General features: G+C 45.9%; 2 protein-coding genes across 3 annotated transcripts in view; one reads left to right on the top strand and one right to left on the bottom strand.

The window, feature by feature from the left end:
- Positions 1–10,209, bottom strand: part of METTL6 (methyltransferase like 6) — a 16,415-nt gene extending 6,206 nt beyond the window's left edge. The window contains exons 1-4 of one of the 2 annotated variants that reach the window (XM_010856733.1): positions 10,086–10,209; positions 8,848–9,229; positions 7,989–8,123; positions 3,136–3,306 (exon numbers count right to left, since the gene is read on the bottom strand). In XM_010856733.1, coding sequence (XP_010855035.1) covers positions 3,136–3,306; positions 7,989–8,123; positions 8,848–9,072 — 531 coding nt within the window. In that variant the 5' untranslated portion in view covers positions 9,073–9,229; positions 10,086–10,209. Of the gene's footprint in view, positions 1–3,135; positions 3,307–7,988; positions 8,124–8,847; positions 9,230–10,085 lie in introns of those variants that run through there. The other variant, XM_010856734.1, reaches the window with a different exon arrangement.
- Positions 10,123–25,298, top strand: EAF1 (ELL associated factor 1). Its single transcript, XM_010856735.1, has 6 exons — positions 10,123–10,497; positions 12,433–12,527; positions 14,449–14,585; positions 17,479–17,666; positions 19,280–19,504; positions 21,982–25,298. Exons 1-6 carry the CDS (start codon positions 10,125–10,127, stop codon positions 22,026–22,028), a joined length of 1,065 nt encoding a protein of 354 aa, XP_010855037.1. The 5' UTR covers positions 10,123–10,124; the 3' UTR covers positions 22,029–25,298.

Genomic DNA, 25,298 nt, shown 5'->3' with positions numbered 1-25,298 from the left:
AGTGTTACCATCCTACAGTAATTAGCTCTACCATGAACAGCATGTTTCTGTGGTTGTTTAAACTGGAGAGCTGCCCAAAGGGTGTCTGACTGTCAGAGGGTGAGAGACTGCTTCTTCCGCTAACTTCCTGATGAAGCACATGATATCCAATTAATGAACCAGTCACCGTGTATGGTGGCCTCACACTGCTGCTGTGAACTCATTCCAGGTCAGCTGAAAAAGGAATTCTATTGGGGGCTAAAACAGGAAGAGGCTGAAATGGAACTTATTAGCATATGAAAGGTTACAACAGAGGCCAGGTATGGACTGAGCCAGCTCAAGTCAGTGTTTTGTTTTAGTTTTAACATAACATTTCATTATTACTAAAATACACACAATATGCTATATCTTTTCATTTAAATCAAGAAGAGGGATATCCTCATTAATACTCAGCTCCGTTGGACTTTATTATAATCTAATAGTGTCTCATTAAGGTTTTATTTTCCATTTCCTGGGTTATCATACGTTAACTTACTATCTGTATATCCCTCTTCTATAAAAAGACTGTTTTTCCATTGTCATTCTTACCGTTACCCAAGAATTCTTTATACATTCTGAAATACTAATCTTTGTCAGTTGAATAGGTTTGTGTTTTTTTTTTTTGCCACAGTGAGTGGCATGTGGGATCTTAGTTCTCCAAAGAGAGGACCAGGGATCAAACCCAGGCCCCTCTGCAGTGGAAGTGAGGAGTCTTAATCACTGGACTACCAGGGAAGGCCCTCAGCTGAGTAGATTTTAAGTTACTTTTCCCACCTGGTCTCTCTAATTTCTTTGTATCATCTTAATTGTCTGAAGAAAACAAACTCCTAATTTTATTATATCATCTTCATGCATAGAATGCTTTTTAGTCTTTGAGAAAATTTTCCCCACTCTGAAGTCAAAGTTTTTTTCCTATAGTTTCTTCTGAAAGGCTTACACTTTTGTCTTTTCCAGTTAAGTCTTTAAATCCACCTTTAAATCCATACATGACTTTTGTATAAGGATGTGAAGCAGAAAACAATTTTGGATTTTTCCTACATGGACCACCAATGGTCCCAGAATCACTTCCTGAGCAGTCCTTTCCCCAGGGATCTTCCAATGTCACCTCTATCAACTATCAAATTTCCATACATACATGGATCTACTTCTAAGCTATCATATTCCATTTGTCAATTTTTCTGTTCCTCTGCAAATACCATCTGTCTTAATAACTGTAGCTGTAATAAGCCTTTATATCTGGTAAGGTATAAATCGCCCCATCTCCTTCTTCAGGAATGTTTTGACTTTTTATTCCTTCATGTAAATTTAGAATCAACTTGTCAATTTTCCCCCCAAAATAAAAAGTCTACCGAAAACCTCGAACTTAAAAGGGTAAAATATAACATGAAGTGGACCAGGATGACACAGTGCACATTACTTCTTTAAATAAAGTATACAATTCTGTGGCATTGAGTACATTCATCTTATATCTGTGTAATTCTTTAATATTAATATTCTTTAATATTTTCTCATTAGACAATTATACTACCTGAAAACAATGTTTTATTTCTTTCTCATTCTTTTTCTGCTGTTTTCCAGCTGACTGGGACCTCCAGCACGATGAACAGTACTGACAGTGGGCAGTGTCATCCCCACGAAGTCCCAGACACTGCTTACTCCTGTCTCCCGCTCCTTCCTAGTCCCTGGAACCTTCATCAGTGAAATCACTGGTATCCTGAATGCTCCCTTCACATTCCAGTGCTAACAACCTGACTGCCCCCTGAGGACACGGTTCTCCCTGCCACCTCTCAAGCAGGCGTGTTTTCTCCCGTGGCCCTAGTGCCACCAAGCGTGGGGATGGGGCAGGGTCCTCCTTGCCCCCCCACTGCTCCTTTCTGTGCATCCCCCCTTCTGCCCTCAAGTTTCAGCTCTGAACCTCCTGTCATCAGATCATACCATCACCCACTACCCTGTATTATTGTTGTTATTCAGTCACTAAGTCGTGTCCGACTTTTTGTAACACTATGGACTGTAGCCTGCCAGAGTCCTCTGCCCATGGGATTTCCCAGGTGAGAATACTGGAGTGGGTTGCCATTTCCTGCTCCAGGAGACGTTCCCAACCCAGATGTGGGATCGAACCCATGTCTCCTGCATTGGCAGATGGATTCTTTACCACTGAGCCACAAGGGCATCTATTAGTTCCAGGGTCATTTCCCTCAATTTCATGATGAATGTATCTTCTGGTTTATGCTCTTATCCATACACTACTCCATTTTTAACTCCAATGAATTTCAACATACACAGGAATTACCCTTCCAAACATGCTGGATTCAATGATTTGAGCTCCTCCCTTTCAAAGACTTTGTCCTTCACCTTTTAATCACTCACTCCCACAGTAATGTTCTGAAGTCTTGCCCATACTGTGAAGGCAATACTTTCAATGTCATGCAAGTCACCCTCTGACCACTCCCACCATTTTCCAGCTGTCTAACTCCCCAGCTTTCTCAATCCTTTACTTTCACCTGAACCATCAAAGGGAAGGATGATAAGGTGGCCTGTCTCGAGTCCCATGACTGAGAAGTGCGACTTCACTCCCCGAGTGCTGCAGCAGCCTGCTGGTAGCTGCGGCAGCTTGAGTTCTAACAGCAACGATGGGAGAGACAACAATGACCGTGGCTGACTTTTAAGAGCACTCACCACTACTAGGCACTGCACTGGGCACTAAGAACACACTTCATGTAATCTACCCCAAATCCCAAGATCTAGGAACCATTATCTCAACACTCCACAGGTAATGAAACGGAAGCTCAGAGAGGTAAAGGAAGCGGCCTACATCGGGAAGTAAGGTTTAACTCGAGGCACACTGTGTGCTCCTGTGTGGGGGCCCCTGCTCCCTCTCACTTTACCACAGGGCTCCACAGATCCCAGCAGCTGCTCCAAGGCAAGCTATGGCCACTAAGCCAAACAGAATTTAAGGTGGATGTTTCACACAGGAGAACTTCTCTTCATACATCGACTACACAGCCCACCTTGTAAGAACAGGGAGACTGTGAATTAAGACGGCATGTGAGCCTCAGAGGGAAGCTAAGTGAAAAGTCAGGATGTCGAACCCTCAAATGCAGGCTCGCAATCACTAACCTTGTAAATGTTTTGTAAGACAAGGTGCATCTTATCAGGGTGAACTGCAGAGAGCACAAATATCAACGTGACAACATCCACAGACTCTGGGGGCACGTGCTCCAGAAGATCATCTTTGGTCAGATCACACTGGAACACCTTGCATCTTTCTGTGTCATAAAGAGGATTTTGCTAGAGAGGAGAAAAACACAAAATACCTTCAATGCAACATCCATGCTGATACACACAGAAAAGCACACCACCCGTGGAGATGCTATTTCCACATGTACACTGCTGCACAGAACTCAACAACCACTGCTACTGAATAGCAGCTCATTTTCACATTAAAGCATGTAATATTCAATACTGCCACAAGGGGCAAGATCTCATTTTAACAAATAATTTTGTTCCTTTTTTTTCTTTAAAATTTTTTCATTTTATATTGGAGTATAGTTGATTAATAATGCTGCCTGAGTTTCAGGTGTAGAGTGACTCAGTTATACGTATACATGCATCTTCTCTTTCAAATTCTTTTCCCATTTATGTTATTAGAGTATTGTGCTGAGTCCCCTGTGCTATACAGTAGGTCCTTATTGATGATCTCTTTTAAACACAACAAATTATTTTTAACTGCGTATGCAGTCTATCACATATTCCAAACTGAGTTTTTAGAAGCATGTGACTCCAGAGGGATGATAAATCAAACCCTGCCTCTGCTCCCTTAACACTCCTCTGACTCACCCACTATAACCCTGAATCCTATGAGAGGTCCTTCCGGCTCCCTTTACTGAGATGCTCCCACCCTTCTTCTGGGTATGGTGCGTGCTTGATGCAGCAAGCTAAGAAAACTTTTTTTTTTAAACTACAAGTGTGTTCCTGGTACATTATGGTAATAGGTTTCAACACATATATAACAGCATTATGGAGAAAAATAATAAACTTTTCTTTAATGTAAGTAAGGACCTTAATAAGCAGATACATAAAGTTATAGGACAGGTCAGTTCTACTTATAACTCTTATAGATAGATTGGAGTTTATTACAATCTCAACCGAATCTTCAGATTTCTAGAAATTTGAGAAAGTGAATTTTTTCATCTGGAAGTGAAAACCTTTAGGAACAGCCAAGACAATTTTTAGATGAAAAACAATGGAGGAGGAGGAGGCATACTACAGGACATCAAAACACATTACAAAATGTAGTACTAAACAGTGTGGTTTGAGAATGGGGACCAACAGATCAGTGAGACAAAAGAGTGTCCCTAAACAGACCCATGTATTTAGAGGGATCATTAGTGTATAAAACAGAAGACAGGTGACAAAAATGACATTGAATTTTTTAAAAAGATAGAGAACAAAGATTATGATTATCAGGAATGGAAAATGAATTTCTCACTCAATTCACTGTTTGAACAGTTAGCTCTATCCACTTGTGCTAAAGGGCAGCAGAAATAAAAGGATTCCAGCTCCAGTGCAGAGGTGGGGAGACGGAGAGTCTATCCTTACAGGGCCATGAGCGGGACAGACAGCAACTTCCTGTGAACCCATGAGAGAGCAGACGTCAAAGAACCACCAGCCACCCCCAGATGTGGAGAGGGAGAGGCGCCTTCAGGGAGATGCAGGACCCAAGCATTTGCTTACCTGAGGCCTCTAGAAAACTAGAAATCTGACAAACAGCATGAAGCTCCCAGGGCTGAAGCCACCAGGATGTCCACACCCTAGCAGGTGTTTCCACCAGGGACATCACTTAGGCTCTCACAGAAAGAACGGGGCTCTTTCTGGGGCTGGACCTTCTCAGCTCCTTTAAGCGAGCAAAGGTTTAACACGCAGGGGAAAAGTCACCTGGGCCTTGGGTCCTTGGGGCACTAGTGGAACATCACTGCCCCTGGGGAGGGCACTGCTCTGCCCAAACTTTGTCTTCATCTGCAGAGAGAATGGCCTCATGACCCCGGAGGATGACAGAGGAGGGGAAGGGATGAGAAAGAAAAGCTCTATTCCTGGAGAGGCAGAAACACTTGTGGGAAAGCTGCAAGAGACAGACTCTTCATGGGGAGCAGCACAACGGGAAGACCCAAAGCCAACAGGAGCAACAAAGTCACCAGAGGAGTTTGAAATCTCCATAGCAACAACAAACCTCACAGGTAACTATACCAACAACAGACTTTAACACAGAGCACAACTCCAGTCTAGATTATTACAAACCCTTATCAGCTGTCCACTGCCCTGTATAACATACCTAGCTTTCAACAAAAAAAGAACAAGGCACACCATGAGGCAAGAAAAAACATGGTCTGAAGAGACAATCATGAAAACCAGACTCAAATATGACACAGACACTGGAACTACAGGCTTGGACATTAAAAAACAAAAAAATTATGATTAACGTATTACAGGCTTTAATGAAAAAGGTGGACAATATTCAAGATCAGATAGGTAATTTCAGAGATATAGAAACTACAAATCAATGGGAAATGCTAAAAATCAAAAACATAGTAACAGAAATGAAAAATGCTTCTGACAGGCTCATCAACAGGAATGCTTACTGCCTAAAAGGAATCAGTGAACTTGATGATAAGACAACAGAAAGTACACAAACTGGAAATGCAAAGGGCAAAAAAGTTAAAAACAAACAAACAAACAAAAAAGCCAGCATCCAAGAGCTGGGAAACAATAGCAAATGGTATAACATAGAGATAACCAGAATCCTCGGAGAAAACAAGAGCTCAAGAAATACTCTAAAAATAATCGTCAAACTTTTCCAGATTAATTAAAAATCCTCATAACCAAAACTATAAAAAGCATATCTATGTGATTATAGAACTCCAAAAACATAAAACCTTAGTACTTCAAAAGGAAATGATTATTCATTTGATGTGATCACTTAAATTCTATAATAAAACAATACCATAAAACAATGCCTAATAAACTCGAAGAAATATTTGCAACAGATATAACAGAATATATCCACAAAATAAGAAACAAACTGACAGAAAAATGGGCAAAGGTATGAACAGACAATTCATACTACGGTATAAGCCCAATGTGGGTGACGGTTTTGTTTGTTTTGTTTACTACTTCATCCCAATGCTTAGAACAGTGATTGGCCTACATTAGGCTTCGAATAAACATATATAGAGTAAAGGAATAAACGCAAGCAGAAGAAAAACTAATGCTTATTTACATATCACAAAGTCTTCAACTTTATTTGTTATAAAGAATAAACAATTTAAAACATGGAGATAGTACTTTTGGCCTATAAGATTGGGAGATACAGAAAAGACTGATGGTGGGACTTCCTAGGTGGTCCAGGAGGTAAGATTCTGTGCTTTCGATGCATGGGGGTGTGGGTTTGATCCCTGATTGAGGAACTAAGATCCCACACGCTGTACAGTGCAGCCAAAAAAAGGACTGATGTTAAATGTTGATGGCATAGAGGGAAAAAAATCTTTATATTATTGGTGAAATTATAAATTGGTATAATTTTCTGGATGGACAGCTGGCCCTATCTATTTAAATTTTAATGTGTATGCTTTCTCCAAGGAATTCTATTTCTTCTATTAGTCACCACAGAGACATGTACACATGTGTTATGGGGCATGCATATAATTCTGATTACATCAATCCTACTTGTGAGAGCAAAAATTAGAAGCAATTTGAACAATCATCAACAAAGCAATTATTACTATATGGCACATCCATTCTGTGAAATACTGCAAGAGGTAAATGAAATGAAGTAGACCTACATGTACTGGGATGAAAATACTAGGCAAGATACAATGTACAGCGAAGAAGGTAGGTTATAGTACAATGTGATATCACTATTTAAAAAGTCTAAGGTGCTAAAATTGTGAAAGGTTGATGGAAAAATAGATATCTGCATGTTGCCAAAGTATCCCTCACATATCTGTTAATGACAAAAAGAAAACACCTGTCCAACAGGGGAATTAGGAAGTCACTTTAAACCCAGTGACCAAAACTAGCATCACTTACAGTGAGATTAGATCACTGCCTCCTGACAGGATGCAATATAAAAGCTACATCACCTACTAAAGTATTTTTGCTCAAAATATTTTAAGTTAGATTTAAATCTAACTTGTGGTTTACAGAAAATACAAGGCATAAAGCAACAAGTTAAACAATGATAGAAAGAAACAATCAGCCAATTTGGAATGTGGGACCTCATTACATAAAATTGCTTGCTCTCCCAAAACTCAATGTCATTGGGGAAAAAGTCAAGGGGAAGGGCAGGAATGTTTTAGGCTAAGAAGATTTAGGTACATAATAAAGTGTAAGCTGCAGTCCTTAACTAAATACAACTATAAATGACACTATAAAAGTTTATAAAGCAAAAGTAGCAAAATGCTGCTGCTGCTGCTGCTAAGTCGCTTCAGTCGTGTCCGACTCTGTGCGACCCCATAGACGGCAGCCCAACAGGCTCCCCGGTCCCTGGGATTCTCCAGGCAAGAACACTGGAGTGGGTTGCCATTTCCTTCTCCAATGCATGAAAATGAAAAGTCAAAGTGAAGTTGCTCAGTCATGTCCGACTCTTAGCGACCTCATGGACTGAAGCCTACCAGGCTCCTCCGTCCATGGGATTTTCCAGGCAAGAGTACTGGAGTGGGGTGCCATTGCCTTCTATGCTGCCAATCATTAAATGTGGACACAAGTTTATGGATGTTGTCTGGTATTTCTTTCTACTTTTCTAAATAATGCTATGTTTCTGTATGTATACATGCAAATACACAGGAAAACTACATTTACAGTGATCATAGCCGGTCCTTCAGGAAGAAGACCGGAATTGGGAAAACGGGTGTAGAAGTCAGGTCCGACAAGTCTAGGAAAACAGAAACATAACAACACACGGATGGTGCACCAACCTTGACATATTCAACAGCTCTCGGAGAAAAATCACAGGCATAGGCAAAGATATCTGGATCTTCTTCTAACAGTGGGAATAAACAGTTCCCAACCCCACAGCCAGCTTCAAGAATAGTCAATTTTTGATCTTCAAACTGAGGAAAGAGAACCCAAAGTTACAGTACACAACACCCACCTAATGAAGAAACAAACTAAAAGGTCCAGAACAGGAAACAAGGCCTCTGCCCCCTCGGAGTAGACGATTCACCAGTGAGCTGATAACCCGAAGCCACTGATGCCTCGTCTGTGTCCAACACTGGGTAACCTGGTGTGGAGAAAACAGCAGCATAAGGGCCAACACAACAGGCTCTCAGGTTAGACTGCCTGCGCTCAAATCTGAACGCTTCCCCTCACCCTGCGTTCCGTCACTGAACAAGTCACTTAAACAGCTTTGTCTCTCAATTTCATCAGCAAGTGGGAATACTATTAATGCTAAACTTCAACATGTTACTTAAAGGTTTAAATCACAGAACACTACTGTTAAGTTCATGTAAAGGGGTGTGGTGAAGTATTCATCACCATTATCATTATGAACCCATCACTGAAATCATTCACTAAGAACTCAATATTTACAACTTTCAGATTAGCTTTAAAGAAACAGAAAATGCCCACTAAAGTCCTCTCTCCTCTGTATTTTACAACTCAGCAACTGCTCAAACTATTTGAGACAGTGTATATCTAAGCTACAAAAATTCATGAAGCCTTCGACAGGATTCATAAATTTTCTACCTCACACTCGCCCTGGGAATGCAATAAAACACCCCTCTTCTACAGATTTTAAATGAAGAATCACTCCAACAAGGTGAAGTATTAGTTTACCTCTCTACATGATCTGAGCTCCTCAAACTCTCTGGTAGTCCAGTGTCTATCTTTGAAGAAATTAGTGCTGTTTCTTTTGTAAAAAAGGTCCCAGTTCTTCTGAGCCTCTTTTTCCAGTTTCTGCTGTTTAAAATCAGACACTAAAGCTTGGTCTCTCTTCAGTTTCTCCTCTTCTTCAGAGCTGAGAATCCTTGTCTGCAGCCCTCTCCTTTGCAAAGCAGCCATCTCCGACGTGGATGGTCATATATTGAACATTTAACACTACTGGAGATTCTCCATTCCTCAACAACCTGAGGAATTCAAGCGGATACCACTCACACAGGCAGGGTCCTCTCAGATGTGGTCCCTCAGGCTGGGTTCAAGCCCGAAGCAGCATCGGATACTTCGCAGGAAAGGGAAAAAAAAAAAAATAACTCTCCGGTTGGGGGTTCTAGAACAGGTTTTTTTTTTTTTAAGATGCTCAGTTAGTGGTTCTAGAATAGTTCTTTCACTTAACATTTCAATTCGGCAAACATTTACTAGATGCTGAGCCTACACACAGCCCTACTCCACTACAGGAGAAGAGGTCACAAAGAACAAGACACAGACCCCAGCCTTCAGGGGACTGACATCCAGCGGCCGGGCTCTCACGCACAGAAAGGCTTAATTACAACCTGAACAGTCAGTAAGCCGCTTTAGGCAGGAAAAAAAAGTCACTCTCAAGAACTGACTGAGAAACCTTACGGTTCCTCAGGGTTCGGTGTCCGCGAAACGGGGGTGTCTTTAAAAACAACCACGACGGCTGTCCGAGCCGGAGGCGGTCGGTCACCGTCGCCAAAGACGCGAGACACGGCGTTTTTCGGGGAAAACGGAGCTACTACGCCCGGGTGGCCCGAGTCTGTCTCATGAACCCGAGGGGGCGCCCCTTTCGGGAACTGAGGCCCTCGCGCCGCCCTGGGAGAGCGAAAGCGACGAAGAAGAGGCTCAGGGACGCGGAGAGTGGGGCCGCCAGGACCCTGCGGATGAGCCGAGCCGCCCAGCCGCGACGGGCGGCGGCGACCCGCGTGAGCCTAGTCCACCGCACGCTGGGCGCCCCAGTCAGCAGTTCTTAGGTTCCCCTGAAGGGTGGGGCCGGGCGCGCCGAGCCCCCAGCCAGGAGCAGCCTCAGAAGCAGAATTTGGGAGCCACCGCGGGAAAAAAAAAAAAAACACCCAAAACCCTTCGACTGGTCAACACCCACCCCCGCCCCGCGGAGAGACCTCGAATCCGGATTCTCCCCGCGGAGAGGACCTTCGACCATGGCACCGCCCCCGCTACTTCCGCTGGGGGCCCGGAAGTCCCTCCTCGGCGCCGGAAGTTCCGCCGTCAGGTCTCCTCAGAGTCGTCCCCCGCCCAGACGCGTTGGCCCGAGCTCGTTTCCGGCCTGCGAGGGTGGGCGCCGGCTCGGCTCCCCGCGCGCCCCCGAGCGCTGTCCCGGGAGCGCGGCTCCCCCGGACGCCGGCGCCGGCGGCTCGGGCCGGGGCCGCGCCAGGAGGGCTCCCGGGCGGGCGCGAGGCCCTTGCGGGGCCATGAACGGGACGGCCAACCCGCTGCTGGACCGCGAGGAGCACTGCCTGCGGCTCGGGGAGAGCTTCGAGAAGCGGCCGCGGGCCTCCTTCCACACCATCCGCTGTGAGTCCGCCCCTCGGCCGCCCTCGGCCCCGCACAAGGCCAGGGGGCCTTGCCGGCGTTCCCTCCCTCGGGGGACCTCGGGTTTTTCCTTTGGTTTTTTCCAGACCTTTCCCTCAGCTCCCAGGTTTTCTCCGCCTTGCGCTACCAAATGCTTCTTCCGAAGGTCATTGGACCCTCTTGCGCCCTGAACCTCCACGTCCCCTTGTTACTACCGAAAGGCTGCGACCCCACATCAGTTTCCAGCTTCTTTGTATTCCAGCCTCTCCTCACCCCCACCGCCCCACACACAACCCGATCCCCGCGCTTCAGGAGCTCTTCTCGTTTCCTCGGGGTTGGCATCCTCCACCTTTCCCTCTTATTACCGAAGGGCTGCGACCCCGCATCAGTTTCCAGCTTCTTTGTATTCCAGCCTGCCCCCCTCCCCCTCGATACACACCCCGATCCCCACTGGGGATCTCCACGCTTCAGGAGCTCTTCTCGTTTTCCTTGGGGTTGGCCTCCACTCCCTCCTGTTCCATTCCTTTCCTGTCTTCTTTCCTTTTTTTTCCTTGCCCGCTTTGGTTCTGGCCTCCCCGGCGCCCGGCTGCAGCCCCAGAATCCGCAGCTCTGCACCTCATCCGTCTTCTTTTCCTCCATATATCTGTGCCAGCTTCTCTCGTGCTTTGATGTCTTTTTGAGGTCACCAGTCTACCCCTGACTTTTCCTCCAGATCCAGTCCCTTGTGGATGGAAAGTAAAATTAGGATTGGAGAGCCAGGAATAACTTAGAGCTCGATCTATGTTTGGAAGCAAAAGCCAGCAGGCATAAGGAATGTGCAAATAGTCATTATGTTGGACCTCTTTTTTTCTCCATGATTACAGACTCTGTTGAGGGAGGGCCTTTCCACTGTGTATCCTGGGTGAAGAATTGGCCGCCAGAGCATCCCACTATGATTCACAGACTCCTGGTTTCGCGTCCTGGTAGCCCCAGTACTGGTTAAGACTTGTTTTTGTCCGAGGAGTTCTTAGATGTGACTCAACACCTTGAAACAGGGCGTAGTAGATAATGAACTTCTGTTTTCCTGTGGTCACTTGCCAGGCCATTACTCTGCTTCCTGCTGACAGCAGATCAGCCCTCTGAGGGGCTGGGTTTTGGGAATGTGATAAGAGCAGCATCATTTCCTGAGCAGTTTACTAAGTTGGTGTTGTAGCAGAATGAAGGACAACGTGCAGTTTAAATAAGACACTTTACTGAAGTACCTGGCCTGCAGTTTGAGGCAGGTTTGTGTTAAAAGGGAGTAAGGTGGCTGTTCACGCTGTGCCTTAACTGCAGTTCAGAAACATGGGCAGGATTAACCTTTGGAAATACAGTTCAACCTTCTGCTCCAGATAGCTATAGGAATATTCTTATTAAAGCTATGGAACTGGAGTGTGGCAAATCCTCACTTTGACAGTTCTTATCAAAATGCTGTGACCTTTCATGTTTCATACTGTGTTTTATAATCACAGGGTTTTAAAAACATACTCTGTCGCTTTTCATCCTTAAAATAACCCTAATAAAACACCTCATTGTGGGGTAATAAGGCATGAATTTTCATCTGTCACTTACGGGAAGGGAGTATCTTTGCTTAATGAAAAGTTATATAAATTCTAGCCTTTTTCCTTCAAAATTATCCAGTGGGGATAAGAGGGAAAGTATATGGAGGTACAGATGAAACAGTATTGTCCCAGAACTGGTAATGAAGCTGGGTGATGGTACACAGGACTCATTGTATTATTCTCTTTGCTGTTGTACATGAGAAGTTTTCCACAGTGAGATAACATTTTAAGAAATTCTAAGTGGTTTGTATTTTCTTTTATCTGAATTACAACAAATTTCCATTCTTACATGCGAATACCGTGCAAGCACTTAATACAAGTAACCTGGTGGATAAATGCTTTTTTTCTTTCCCTTTAGATGACTTTAAGCCGGCGTCTATAGATACTTCCTGTGAAGGAGAGCTTCAGGTCGGCAAAGGAGATGAAGTCACAATTACGCTGCCACATATCCCTGTAGGTGTTATTACATCGTTGTTTTTTAATGTGGAATCACAGTGAATCCTCATATTCTGTTATTGCAATTTGATTTCCTCCTTTTTAAAAACTTCTAGATTTCTGAAGTGCCAACATAAGGAGAAAAGGAAGTATGGGGGTCAGATGGGATGGAATTCATGCTTCCCAGGCTCCTGAGTAAAAAAAATTCTTTGTCGTTTTTCCCAAACTCCCTTTCCCCATTTGTTCCTAAGAAGGCAAGGTGGGACCTGGCTCCTCCTTTAGACATATGTAGCCTCCCCCAGCAGCTGCAGAGAAAGAGGCCCAAGTGCCCTATGAGTATAAAACAGCAATAGCTTAGGGGCGTGGAGAGGCAGGGGCAGCATCAGCGTGGTTTGTGAATCTGGCAGGGGGTGATGTTAAGGCTGGCAGTTTCAGGCAGGGCCTAGGTTCAGAGCCACAGATTAAAAGCTGAGTGGAGAACCCTCACAGAGAGACACTGCTAAAGTCTTACCAAGGCACCACTCTGATCGCAAGGATCAGACAGAATAGTCTTAATGAACACGTGCATGTCCCAGGCCTGTCCTGGAACATGATTAGTTCTTGGTAACCAGTGAGAGAATGAAAAGGCTCTAGACAGAGAGCCTGGGAAGCTTTGTACTGACAAAAAACTGTCTGCCAGTTCAAACTGCTGTCTCATTAGTTGTTGCCTTTGGCAGGTTGCATCATCTCCCTTTGGACCTTACTTTCCCAAATGTAAAATAAAGAGGTTAGATAAATGATCCCTAACGTCCCTTCCAGCTCTTAATTTTTACTGTATGAACCAGGAGTCAAGGAGCCAACCAATTTCTGATTCCATCCAGGGGATTAAACGATACATTTGGCAAATGTTAACATCCACCCACTGTGGTGCTGGCTCATTACTAGGTACTGAGAATATATTCTTGAAGAAAACAAGCGTGTTTCTTGTCCTTAGGGAGTTTAAATAACTGTAGGAAAACATTGCACTTACTTTAGAAAATCTAGGGAGACTTGCCTGAGGAAGTGACCTTTGAGCAGATTTGAAGGTTGAATAACTGAAAGGGAGGGAGGGGTTAGGATGTTGCAGACAGAATCCTTGTTAAATCCCTGCAGGACAGAACTTGTGGTTCTCAGAGAGGACTGGTGCCTTCTTCTCTGGAACCAGCAGAGCCCGGGGTGAAAGGAGCCGGTGCAGTGGAGGGGCCAGGTGGCTGGTTTATAGGTTTTCTTCTTGGGCCTTAAGCACTGGGCAGTCATGGAAGGCCTTAGGCAGGTTAGTGGCTTGAGGTACTTGAACCAGCCAGAACAGTGAGCCTGGAGGTGTGTGGTTACTTAGCATGAAGGGGAAGCCCGGACTCTCCTATTACAAGGAAATGCAGAGATCACTCACTAGCTTTACTGCTCATAGTGAGAGCTCTACTCAGTGTCAGACAGGAATGCGTCACTTCTGTTTCTCAGTTCACACTTTACTGTTATTTGTAACATTTCCCAAATCTCTGGAAAGTGTACAGTAACTTAAAAATTCAATATTTATTTCTTGATTACTTAGAGATAGTTGCACAGTTATAGATTCTTGCTATATTATTTCCTCTTTAACTCCTGGCTTCCCAAGCAAAAATAAAATGCAAATCAGCTTATTCTGTTTCTTTAAAAAAAAAAAAAATTTATTTATTTGACTGCGCTGAGTCTTAGTTGCAGCATGTGGGATCTAGTTCCCTGACCAGGAACCAAACCCAGGCCCCCTGCCTTGCAAGCACAGAGTCTTAGCCACTGGACCACCAAGGAAATCCCCTTTCTATTCCTGTTTGGGTAGTTCTGATAAAAGATTTGATGAGATAAAGCCAGCTCTAAATTCAGTCTTGATATTCATAACTGGGGTATTTGGTTTGATTGTCTGAATTGTTCTTTTGTGGTCGAAAAGGGATCCACACCACCGATGACTGTGTTCAAGGGGAACAAGCGGCCTTACCAGAAGGACTGTGTGCTGATCATCAATCACGACACTGGAGAGTATGTGCTGGAAAAGCTCAGCAGCAGCATCCAGGTCAAGAAGACGCGGTATGTGAACAAGCAGATAAAGGTTGCTATGCCGTTTCTGTAGACTTACTTGTCTATTCAGTTATTTTATAAGAGTGTGCCCATCTGGGAACTTAGCATCCTGTTGGCAGGCTCAGCAGCTCCCACCTGTGTCTTCTCAGACAAGTCAATAAAATATCTTTTCCTCAAAGGCAATGAAAACAAATAATGTTTTTAAGACCTGAAACGTAGAAGTCACTGGGGAGAAAGGTGTGCTTTATGATTAAGTCAGTCTTATTAATCTCATGGGAAATAGATGGGGAAACAGTGGAAACAGTGTCAGACTTTATTTTTTGGGCTCCAAAATCACTGCAAATGGTGACTGCAGCCATGAAATTAAAAGATGCTTACTCCTTGGAAGAAAAGTTATGACCAACCTAGATAGCATATTCAAAAGCAGAGACATTAGTTTGCCAACAAAGGTCCATCTAGTCAAGGCTATGGTTTTTCCTATGGTCATGTATGGATGTGAGAGTTGGACTGTGAAGAAGGCTGAGCACCAAAGAATTGATGCTTTTGAGCTGTGGTGTAGGAGAAGACTCTTGAGAGTCCCTTGGACTGCAAGGAGATCCAACCAGTCCATTCTGAAGGAGATCAGCCCTGGGATTTCTTTGGAAGGAATGATGCTAAAGCTGAAACTCCAGTACTTTGGCCACCTCATGTAAAGAGTTGACTCATTGGAAAAGACTCTGATGCTGGGAGGGATTGGGGGCAGGAGGAGAAGGGGATGACAGGATGAGATGGCTGGATGGCATCACTGACTCGATGGACGTGCGTTTGAGTGAACCCCAGGAGTTGGTGATGGATAGGGAGGCCTGACGTGCTGCGATTCATGGGGTCGCAAAGAGTCGGACACGACTGAGCAACTGAACTGACTGACGTGGCTGTTGATACAGTACCACCAAAGGGATAAGATTTAAGTTTATAGACTTAAAATTATGAAAGAATAATTGAGTAATATATATTCTTTTTTAGAGTGACATTAAATTTTTACAGGATACATTTGAGATTATTATAATATCAAAGCTTTATCTAATTTCTTTTGAATAGTGAGCTCTCTTTTAATTTTTAATTTGACAGGCATTACATGTGTCAAATGAGGCCAATTAGATTTTCTTTTAAAGTCAAATTTTATTCTATAAGTAGAAGTAACCCAGTGGTTCTATTATTGTGATACAGTAATTATTGTAATAGAGTAAATTTTAAAGAGAGTGTTACAGTCCGATGTTTTTCTGTGTATGCTTCCTCAAGCTGTTTTTCTTTACTCATTCCACAAAAAGAAAAGGTACCCAGCATTTATTGAGGTCTTACCACAGGCCCGGCACTGTGCTCCATGTTTTACGTGCATTGTTCAACCTTTACAAGTAACTTTTGGAAGGGTGGTGTTATCCTTCCGCACACAGATGAAGAGACAGGGTCAGTGCGCTGGTGACTGCCTCAGGGCCGAGGGGAGTTCTGCCGGGCGGACGTCATGGAGCCCTCTCCTGCTGCTCAGTGTGTGTCGGTAGATTACTTTCTCCAGCCAGGGGCTGCGGTTAGCCTTCCAGAAGCTGTTGGTTGTTGGGGTTTCTGTTACTACTCAGTGTCATCTGGGCACCAGCAGTGTTTTATCACTTAAAGAAAGAAAGAAAGAAAGTGAAGTTGCTCAGTCGTGTCCAACTCTTTGCGACCCCGTAGACTATAGCCTACCAGGCTCCTCTGTCCATGGGATTTTCCAGGCAAGAGTACTGGAGTGGGGTGCCATTTCCTTCTCCAGAGGATCTTCCCGACCCAGGGATTGAACCCAGGTCTCCTGCATTGTAGCCAGATGCTTTACCATCTCAGCCACCAGGGAAGCCATTGATCACTAATTTGTTTTGAATAGTGAGCTCTCTTTTAATTTTTAATTTGACAGGCATTACATGTGTCATATGAGGAAAATTAGATTTTATTTTAAAGTCAAATTTTATTCTATAAGTAGAAGTAACCCAGTGGTTCTATTATTTATCACTTAAGTGTTTGTTAAAAGTATGAGATTTCAGGACCTATTAAGTCACAGTCTGCATTTTAATAGAGATTCCCCAAAGTTTGAAAAATGCTGAGCTAGTCCATTTACAAAAGAAATTGTTAATGGATGGTACTTTCTTGGTCTGGGGTGGAATGCTTTGCGTGCTGCCAGCAAGAGTTGGCCTGTAACAAAATGAGCAAGTGGTAAGTAGATAATGGGGAAAAAACTGCAAAGAGGCCAGTATTTCCAGAGCTGCTGCTGCTGTCACCTCAGTCGTGTCCGACTCTGTGCAACCCCATAGAGGGCAGCGCACCAGGCTGCCCGGTCCCTGGGATTCTCCAGGCAAGAACACTGGAGTGGGTTGCCATTTCTTTCTCCAGTGCATGAAAGTGAAAAGTGAAAGTGAAGTCGCTCAGTCGTGTCCGACTCTTAGCGGCCCCATGGACTGCAGCCTACCAGGCTCCTCTGTCCATGTGATTTTCCAGGCAAGAGTACTGGAGTGGGGTGCCATTGCCTTCTCCAGAACTAGTTTTCTTTAATAACTCATTTGCCTGTGGTTATAACTTTATAGTGTGCAGAAGTTGAGTAGTTACATTTTCTGTAATTCAGACGGGTTCTCACAATCACAGTATATCCTACCTCAGTGCCCTAGCTGCTGCTCGGTAAAAAACGTGAGCCCCTTGAGGGCAGCGAGTGTTGTGTCCATTCCTCCTTGGTGCACAGTGCAGAGCTGGGACACAGCAGCATGAGTCGTCTGTGTGCTAAAACCATAGGCACAGTCTTCTGAAGCCTGTGGTTCTGCAGATGGTTCCGGGTACTTGGTAACTGGGGCAGATCTGAGAACCGCTGTTTTTGCCCCTCCAATTCACAGACCATTTCTCATTTCAGAGCTGAGGGGAGCAGTAAAATCCAAGCCCGAATGGAGCAGCAGCCCCCTCGACCCCCACAGCCATCCCAGCCGCCACCACCTCCACCTATGCCGTTCAGAGCGCCAACGAAGCCTCCGGCTGGACCTAAAACCTCTCCCTTAAAAGATAACCCCTCACCTGAACCTCAGCTGGATGACATCAAAAGAGGTAGAGAGCGGTTTCTGGAGCCCCAGTAGCAACTTGGAGGAGGGCATTGAAGTTTCTGTGGAGGTCACAGGGCTGGCAGCACGGGCATTCTCTGCCACTGTAGCAGTTTATGCAGGGGTCACCATTCCAGAGGCGATGGGTGTGCAGGGGTTACCACTCACCTCGTCTGATAAGGGGGAGTTCAGCGACTTGGGCTGTGGCTGTCTCTGCAGCGGTCTGCTTAGAGGCCCGGGGTTGAAACAAGCCTGAGTACCATCTGAAGGTCCGTATGGCACACCTTAGGGTTTTGGAAGAAGAGAATTCCCAGGTGCTGGGGATGAAAACCAAGCGTGTCAATGTAAACACAGTGTCTAGGTTAAATTCCTTAGCCAGTGCTTTGTACTGACACAAAGTGTGAAGTAGGAAAGCTCCATAAAGACCAGTGGCCTCGAAGGACTTAGCTGTCTGGTCAGGCTCTCTCTAGTGCAAGCCTGAGACAGAGCTCACCATGGTTTTCTCCCCCACAGTGGATGGTTTTAGTTGTCCAGACTCTTAGGAAGTTATGAAGGTAAGTGTTGTATTTCATGTTTTTGAAGTTTTATGAAATAAAATTAAACCCATAACAGCAGTAAACAGGAAAAGATAAAAAGTTGCCCTTGGGAAATTTGCCTTTTCCACCTTGTGGAAATACTGTCTCTTTGCAAATGAGATCACTCTGTGTGTGGGGCACAGTTGTTAAGCCTCTGGGTTTTGTTTTTCCTCCTGGACATTGGAATGCTGACTGTGCAGGTTTTCACTTTAGCTGAATAGGAATTGGGCCATGAGTAGTTGGTTGTTGCCAGTTACGCTTAAAGGAACCATAGTCATTTAAGGTCTTGTGGTGTGTTTGGACAGGGGAATCTGGCGCCTTCCCCGATGTATTCTGTGGTGGATCCTTAATACGTTCACAGACACTGAAGTGGTCGGGTAAAACGTGTTATTTCCCTGCTTTACGTTTAATACAAACGCAGCACCTAAAGGCATGGCTGTTCATCAGATGTGTAAAGAGGACAGGGGAGGAAGAGAAAGACATTCTTTAGCAGCCTTGGCCCCTCCTGTGAGCCTTGTGGGACGTGCAAGGAAAGGACCCCAGAGGCTGTCTGCTCTGGCCCTTTCTTTTTCCAGAGCGTCCTGGAAAATTCATTGCCTTCCACCTGGGTCTCCCAGCTGGTTAGAGGTGGATCCAAAGTAAGTGCTCAGACCTTCTAGTTCCTGGTCAGATATTTCTCAGCCCCTGAGCAAAATACGGCTCTTCTCCTATTTGGTGTTTAATCCTGTCATTCACAATCTTTTTTTTTTTTTTTTCCTTTTTTTTTTAAAACAGATAAGGCCAAACAGATTTAACTTCATTTCTTAAAAGAATCGTTATCTTGAACCAGTGTCCATTTTGGGTACTTTAGGTGAATTAAATGTTTCCATTGTCTCTCCGGAGACATGTTAGGTGTTTTTGTTTGTTGGTTTTGGTCATTTTGTTTGTTTTTAAGGGCTCGAGAGGTAGGAGCTTGTCTTCAGGTATCCGTGGTTGCTCTGGGTTTTGCCTGGGCCCTGTGTGCGGAAAGCTCGACACACTGACCCCGCCCTGTCATCTATTCCAGAACTGAGGGCCGAAGTGGACATCATTGAGCAGATGAGCAGCAGCAGCGGGAGCAGCTCCTCGGACTCGGAGAGCTCGTCAGGGAGCGACGACGACAGCTCCAGCAGTGGCGGCGAGGACAGCGGCCCTGCGTCGCCCCCGCAGCCCTATGGCGGCCGGCCAGCCGTGGCCAACGGGACCGGAGCTGCGAGGCCGCCGGGAAGCACGCAGCTCATGAGCACCCTCAGTAAGTGGGCCTTCCTGCCTACAGCCCGGGCGGAGCTGGGAGGGCCAGCCGGAGCAGTGGCTTCTGTCGTCTTACGCCAGAGTCTATAAACCTGAAGATATTTACGGCATAAGAAAGGGTCCTGCAAAGACAGTTTGAAGCAGAAAGGAGCAAATAAAGTCCCCAAGCAGTAAAAACAGGAAGCACAAAATTAAAAATCTGTTCCTTCTCTTTGCTTTTCTGTATTGGCACAAATTAAGTTTTGTGGATTTTGGGAAGTGCTGATGTGTGAGTTTGGAACCAGCCAACCTTGGGCAGGAGGGAAGAAAGGGACACTGTAGTGTCTGTGGCCTTCTTCACAGCTGGTGGTGGTAAGGCAGAGGGGAACGAGAACAGCCGTCTTCGTCTTGGAGGCGGGGAGATGCAGGTCTGTGCCCTGTCCTCTTGCCAGAGTCCCTGGAGCTGGGTGTCCTCCTGGGCTGACTTCGGGAGGTGTCATAACCGTGCTCCTGTGGGGCAGGCGGAGTCGCTCTCAGCTCCACACTGTAGACGTCTAACAGACCCCTTGTGTGGGGCCGGCCTTGTAGGCCTCTGCCCGCTGGGGCGAGAGCACTCCCCGCCCACCTCAGCACGCACACTCGCGTGTGTGCCGGTCCCTGCTCCCCTACCTGAGTGGGTTCAGCACTGTTGGGATGCCAGTGAAGGCTGTCTTCTGCCATCTCACGATGCAGGCTGAGCTTCTGGATTTCAGGTATACTTGGCACTCTTCCCCATTGGTTCAGGGAACTAAGTTTTACACTGGACCTCTGGTATTCATACTGGAGAATGACTGCAGCGCCTGTGACTGTGTAACTCAGCTCTTGTTTTACCCAGTCAGTGCCAAGCTTCCTTTCCTCCCAGAAAGTAAGAGCCAAAAATAGCTCAGTGCATGTTTAAGTGCCTTAAACTCCTTTTTAGTTCTTTATGGCTCTTTATTAGCTCTCCCGGCTCGTAGCTTTTCCAATGGCAAGACCTTAATCTTTGCATACCACATATCCAATAAAGTACTGAAGTTACTTAAACTAGGATCGTCAACCAGAACCAACTTACAAACCCTAAAGTTAAAGTAAATAGCACAGATCTCCTAAACCCTAATGTAAAAACATACAGAGTGAAGATAGTATTGTTTTCCTAAATGGTAGCATGCATTATATCTTTTCCCCCAAAAAACAAATGGATCAGCTTGAACCTGTGTCAAATAAACTGTTAAGAAATCTCAGAACTGAATCTTCAGCTCCGTTATGCTGAGCTGTTCACATGCATGTCACCTTCTTCGTAAGCGATGGTGCTCAGCTCTTCTGATTGGGATTACTTGCTGGTGCTGTGCCCTCCTTCCCACATCTGGGACAGCAGAGGTCACCTTTATTGCTCTCAGACCTCTTTCTGTCATAAAAATTATTGAGGACCCCAAGGAGCTTTTACGTTTATAGCTTGTGTCAGTGTTTACCACGTTAGAAATTAAACCTGGGACATGCTTAAAATACTCAGTAATTCATCTGAAAAAATGACAATCAGCCATATGATAATAAAAGCAATACTTTTATAAAAATTTTCTAAATAAAAAAATATTTAGTGTGAAGAGTAACATTGCTTTAAAATTTTGCCAATCGCTTTTACAAAGTAGGGAGTTTACATCTGCTTCTGCATTCAGCCTTGCCATCAGTTGTGTGGGTTGAAGTCTGTGAAGAAAATCTGGCGTCACAAAGGTTTATAGTCAGAAAAGGGAGGAGCTCGGGTCAAAGTGTTCCGAAAGGGCCTCGGGGACCCTGGGGTCCTGAGAACACACTGAGAGGACATCAGTGATCAGTGATCCGGAGATCAGTGATCCAGAAATGTAGTTCACTTTTGTTCTATTCCAGGTGGTATCAGCTGAGGTCCTGTGAGTCCTCTTATTCTTTTAGATGGAAAAGCTTTACATTCTTCACTCCTAAACCTAGATGTTGCATGCTGAACAAAATTGAAGGTTTTACAGAACTCAGTAGTTCAGACCTGAGGTGTAAAATAACGTGACTGTTCCGGCCAGAGGGGCTGGGTGTGTGTTTATGCTGCATTAGCATATTATTGGCATAAACAGAATTTAGCTGCCTGACCAGGAAGCCCAACTGGGTATTATTATTTTTGCTCTTATAAAGAAACTTTATATGAACAATTCCACTAGATAGTCAATTTATGACTAGTTTTTGCTGTTTATTGAGACATGTAAAAACCGTGTAGCCAGTCCCTCCCTGCTCTGCCTCATTACGCAGTATTGCTGTCCTTTGCAGATGCAAAAAGAGCAATTCTTTTAAAACGTTGACGGCACCAGTTTTGTGGCCGAGCCAAATCAGTTTTCCTCCATAATTAAACTGAGCCAGCCTGGTGTTACTGGAGCGTGAGAGCCCAGACAGGCAACCAAAGAACCACGGGGGAGCTGTTTCTAAACTGTGTCCTTTTGGTCTGACTTTGTTTTCTCTTTATAGGAAATGACTTGCAGTTGAGCGAGTCTGGCAGTGACAGTGATGACTAGAGCCGGATCTTTTGAAATCAACTTTTTGGTGCACAGATCTGCCTCGAGAACAGGCTGCTTTAGCGTGCAGTCCACGCTGAGAGGAAAATGCGGGGATCGTGACTCTACGAGGAATTGGAGGCTCTGAAGCACTCAGACGTGCATGTCTTTAACTGAGTGGTGATGGGTGATTTTCTCACGTAATTTTTGAACAATCTCAATGTTTCAAAGTTTTAAGTAGATCTATAGCAGAACTAACAGAATTGTATCTCTATTTGGTTAACACTGTTAATGGAAACTAGACAAATGTGCCCTGGTCTAGGTTCCTCAAAGGCCACTTCTTCTCCTGGCCAGTGCTTCAGTGTCAAACCTCAGCAGCCACCAGCATGACCAAATGGTTTGCCCCAGTGAAAGGACGGGTGGGGGTGGGGGCAGCCTCAAACCCCAGCACGGACGCATGTTCCAGCCACTTCCAGCTATGGACCCGAGGTGGTGAGGAGGTTCTGCCTGACCCGGCCTGGCAGGCCTGTGTAGAAACGGACTTCAGGAAGGGGTACGAGAGCGTCCGTGGGGGGGCCTGGATTCGTGGCTCAGCCCCACGCCTGCAGATGAGGAAGGGACGTGCGTGGCTGGCGTGGGGCCAGCGTCTTGCCCCAGACCAGGCCTTCCCATTTCTGCCCCTGAATCTTACTGGAACCAGAGAGTCTTGTCCATGGGCCTGTGTAAGAGCTGTGTTGTGCATCCGAGCTTTTCCTGGATTCCAAAAGATAGAAGTGCGGGCTCCTACTCTCCAGTTTAGATCCACGCAGTCCCTGAATACATCAGTCCCACGTGAGGGTTGGTGGGAAGGAAAGGAAGCCAGCAGCCATGGTGCTGATGCCCGTGACTTGCTTAAACTGGGGCTTTAAGCTCCGCATGGATCCATAACGAGAGGGCTTCTTTCGAAGGCTGCCAGTGGGGACGAGTGGGAGGGCTGAGGTGAGGAGGCCTCTGGGCAGATGGGCCGGCAGCTGCTCTCCAGACTGCGGTCTGGCTGGGAGGCATGCAGTGTGCAATGAGCAGGTGTTGGCAGGGCTCCCCCGTTCTTGCTTTTGCACCGCTGTTTGTGCCTGAGTCCCAAGCTGGCTCATTTTTTATACGCAACCAGAAGGAAGTCACGGGATTGCCTTCTGTGGTGTGCCGTTTCCAGATGAATCTGTTATTGGGGGGAAGCGTCTGTACACCATGGATGTGTGATAAGTCGTCCTACAATCAGTGCGTTAGTATGGAGTCGCCCACTTCTGTCACCTGAATGATTATGTCCTGAGAAATATCTGTCGGCTTCGATTCAGCCGTATTGAGAACGTGAAGACTGACCTTTCTCCCGCCGGTGACCTCTCCCTCCTTGGCTAGTGGAGGGAAGCAGTCTGGACCCAGGAAGAAGCTAGGTGATTGGTGGCAGGGGCTTTGAGTTGAGCCTCACGAAGTCATCTGTGTCCCCCGCGCGGTGGTCCCAGTAAGCTGGAGTCGGGGCCAGGCAGCCTGCTCACGCCACTCCACCAGCTGCGCTCAGGGTCACTCCAGCACCTGTGCTGGGTCCTCTGCCCATCACGCGGCTTCGTGGAGTTCATGGCAGGTAGGAACTTACTTAGAATGAATTGATTGTTTTTAATTTCTTGGTAATGACAGCTCAGGGAAGCTGAAGGTCGTGGTTGTGTATGTTAGTTACTCACTCATGTCCAACTGTTTGCGACCCCATGGACCGTAACCCTCCAGGCTCCTCTGTCCATAGGATTCTCCAGCAAGAATACTGGAGTGGGTTGCCATTGCCCTCTCCAGGGGATCTTCCTGAGTGAGGGATCGAGCTGGGTCTCCTGCACTTCAGGTGGATGCCTTCCCGTCTGAGCTGCCAGGGAAGCCTGAAGGTGATGGTTGGGAGACGTGAATTGTTTCTGGACGTGGGAATTGTTTCACCGCTCTTCACTTGCTCAGGCTGGGGCGGGCACCAGGAACTTGGACTAAAGATAGATCTATTTAAGCCTCTCTCCCTCCTTTCCTCTCCTCAGAGGCTTGATGCGCGTGGCCAGCCCGGGGTCTGGGCCTGTGCGGGGTCTGTGGGTGCCTCGGCAGTGCCTGCCGGTGGCCTGCCTTGGGGGGTGGGCTCTGCACGCAGCCCCCGCCCCATCCCCGCATGCTGGCCCTGCAGGCCTGTCACAGCTGCTGGCCCAGCCCCGGTTCTGTTCTCCACACAAGTCTGTGCTGGTTGCCTCTGCATGCCCTCCAGCTTTGCCCGGCAGAGTAAGGAATCCTTTCTTTTTGGAAATGAAGCCTCCAGCCTCACAGACTCCCCCTCACGAGTGCCCTCCTGCCAGCCAAGCTGGACCTGTTCTTCCTGCCTCTGTGCCTTGTCAGCCGCCTGCCCCGGCCCCGCTCACGGGGCTCTGTGGGTGCCACCAGCCCACACGGACCTTCCCCTTGCTCAAGCGCTGGTCGGCGTGGGCCCTGAGCAGGCCCTGTGATTCTCCTCTCGCCTGGAGCTCGCAGGAGCAGACTGGAGAGGCTTGCGGCCTGGTGGGAAGAGGGCACAGAACCTCGGGAACGCTCCCGGCCTCCAGGGACAGCTGGAGACTGTCCGACCGAAGCGTTAAAATGGCCTTTCCCTTGTTCTGTGTACCATCTGCCACTGGGTGCAGTGAAGCATCTGAGGAGCCGTGGCAAGCAAGCTGCCGTACGGGCGTGGTTCAGGGAAACGTAACAGACTAGAGATGTGTCGTGACGCCACTTATTAACTCTTTTATTTCTGTAGCAGAATCATTTTTTTAAAGTGTGGTTTTAATGTGTATGTGTTTCAGTGGTAGGAAAACTTGAAAATTCCAAGATCCTTATTACTTCCCTATTTGAGAGGCTGGTTAAGTAGGGTGTGTGTGGAGGGGTGTGTGCATGTGAAGTATTTATTACACTATTCTGAAAGAGTAATTGTCTCTCATGTGGATATGCATTAGGTGCAGCCACAGCGTATGTTTCCATTTGGTGAGGAAGGTAGGATCCATAAAACTCAGGCCTTAACCAGTAGGTTGGACGAGAAGACCAATTGAAATGTCATGAAATGTCTTTGTTGCTCCTGTTATTTCTGTCTTGAATTCATTGTCTCGTTCTTTAATGATTATTAAAATCTTGTGCCTGAAAGTTTTATTTTGCTTAATTATGAAGTAGACATGCATGTTTATATTTATGCAAAATATTTGCTGTAAAGTTTTTTTCTTTTGGTTTACTCTTTTTAAAAAAATAAGTAAAAAATGAAGGTCAGCAATA

The sequence above is a fragment of the Bison bison genome, unplaced genomic scaffold (assembly GCF_000754665.1).
Source record: "Bison bison bison isolate TAMUID 2011002044 unplaced genomic scaffold, Bison_UMD1.0 scf7180017864374, whole genome shotgun sequence".
Taxonomy (NCBI): Eukaryota; Metazoa; Chordata; class Mammalia; order Artiodactyla; family Bovidae; genus Bison; species Bison bison.
The sequence above is the reverse complement of the archived record's forward strand: the minus strand, read 5'-3'. Positions and strand labels throughout refer to the sequence as shown.

Bases quoted from the DNA above. Each gene is read 5' to 3' on its own strand.
- EAF1 (XM_010856735.1), top strand. From the start codon at position 10,125: ATGGCACCGCCCCCGCTACTTCCGCTGGGGGCCCGGAAGTCCCTCCTC. The intron at 10,498-12,432 runs GTGAGTCCGCCC...CTTTCCCTTTAG, and splicing joins CTCCTTCCACACCATCCGCT to ATGACTTTAAGCCGGCGTCT. The intron at 14,586-17,478 runs GTATGTGAACAA...TTCTCATTTCAG, and splicing joins ATCCAGGTCAAGAAGACGCG to AGCTGAGGGGAGCAGTAAAA.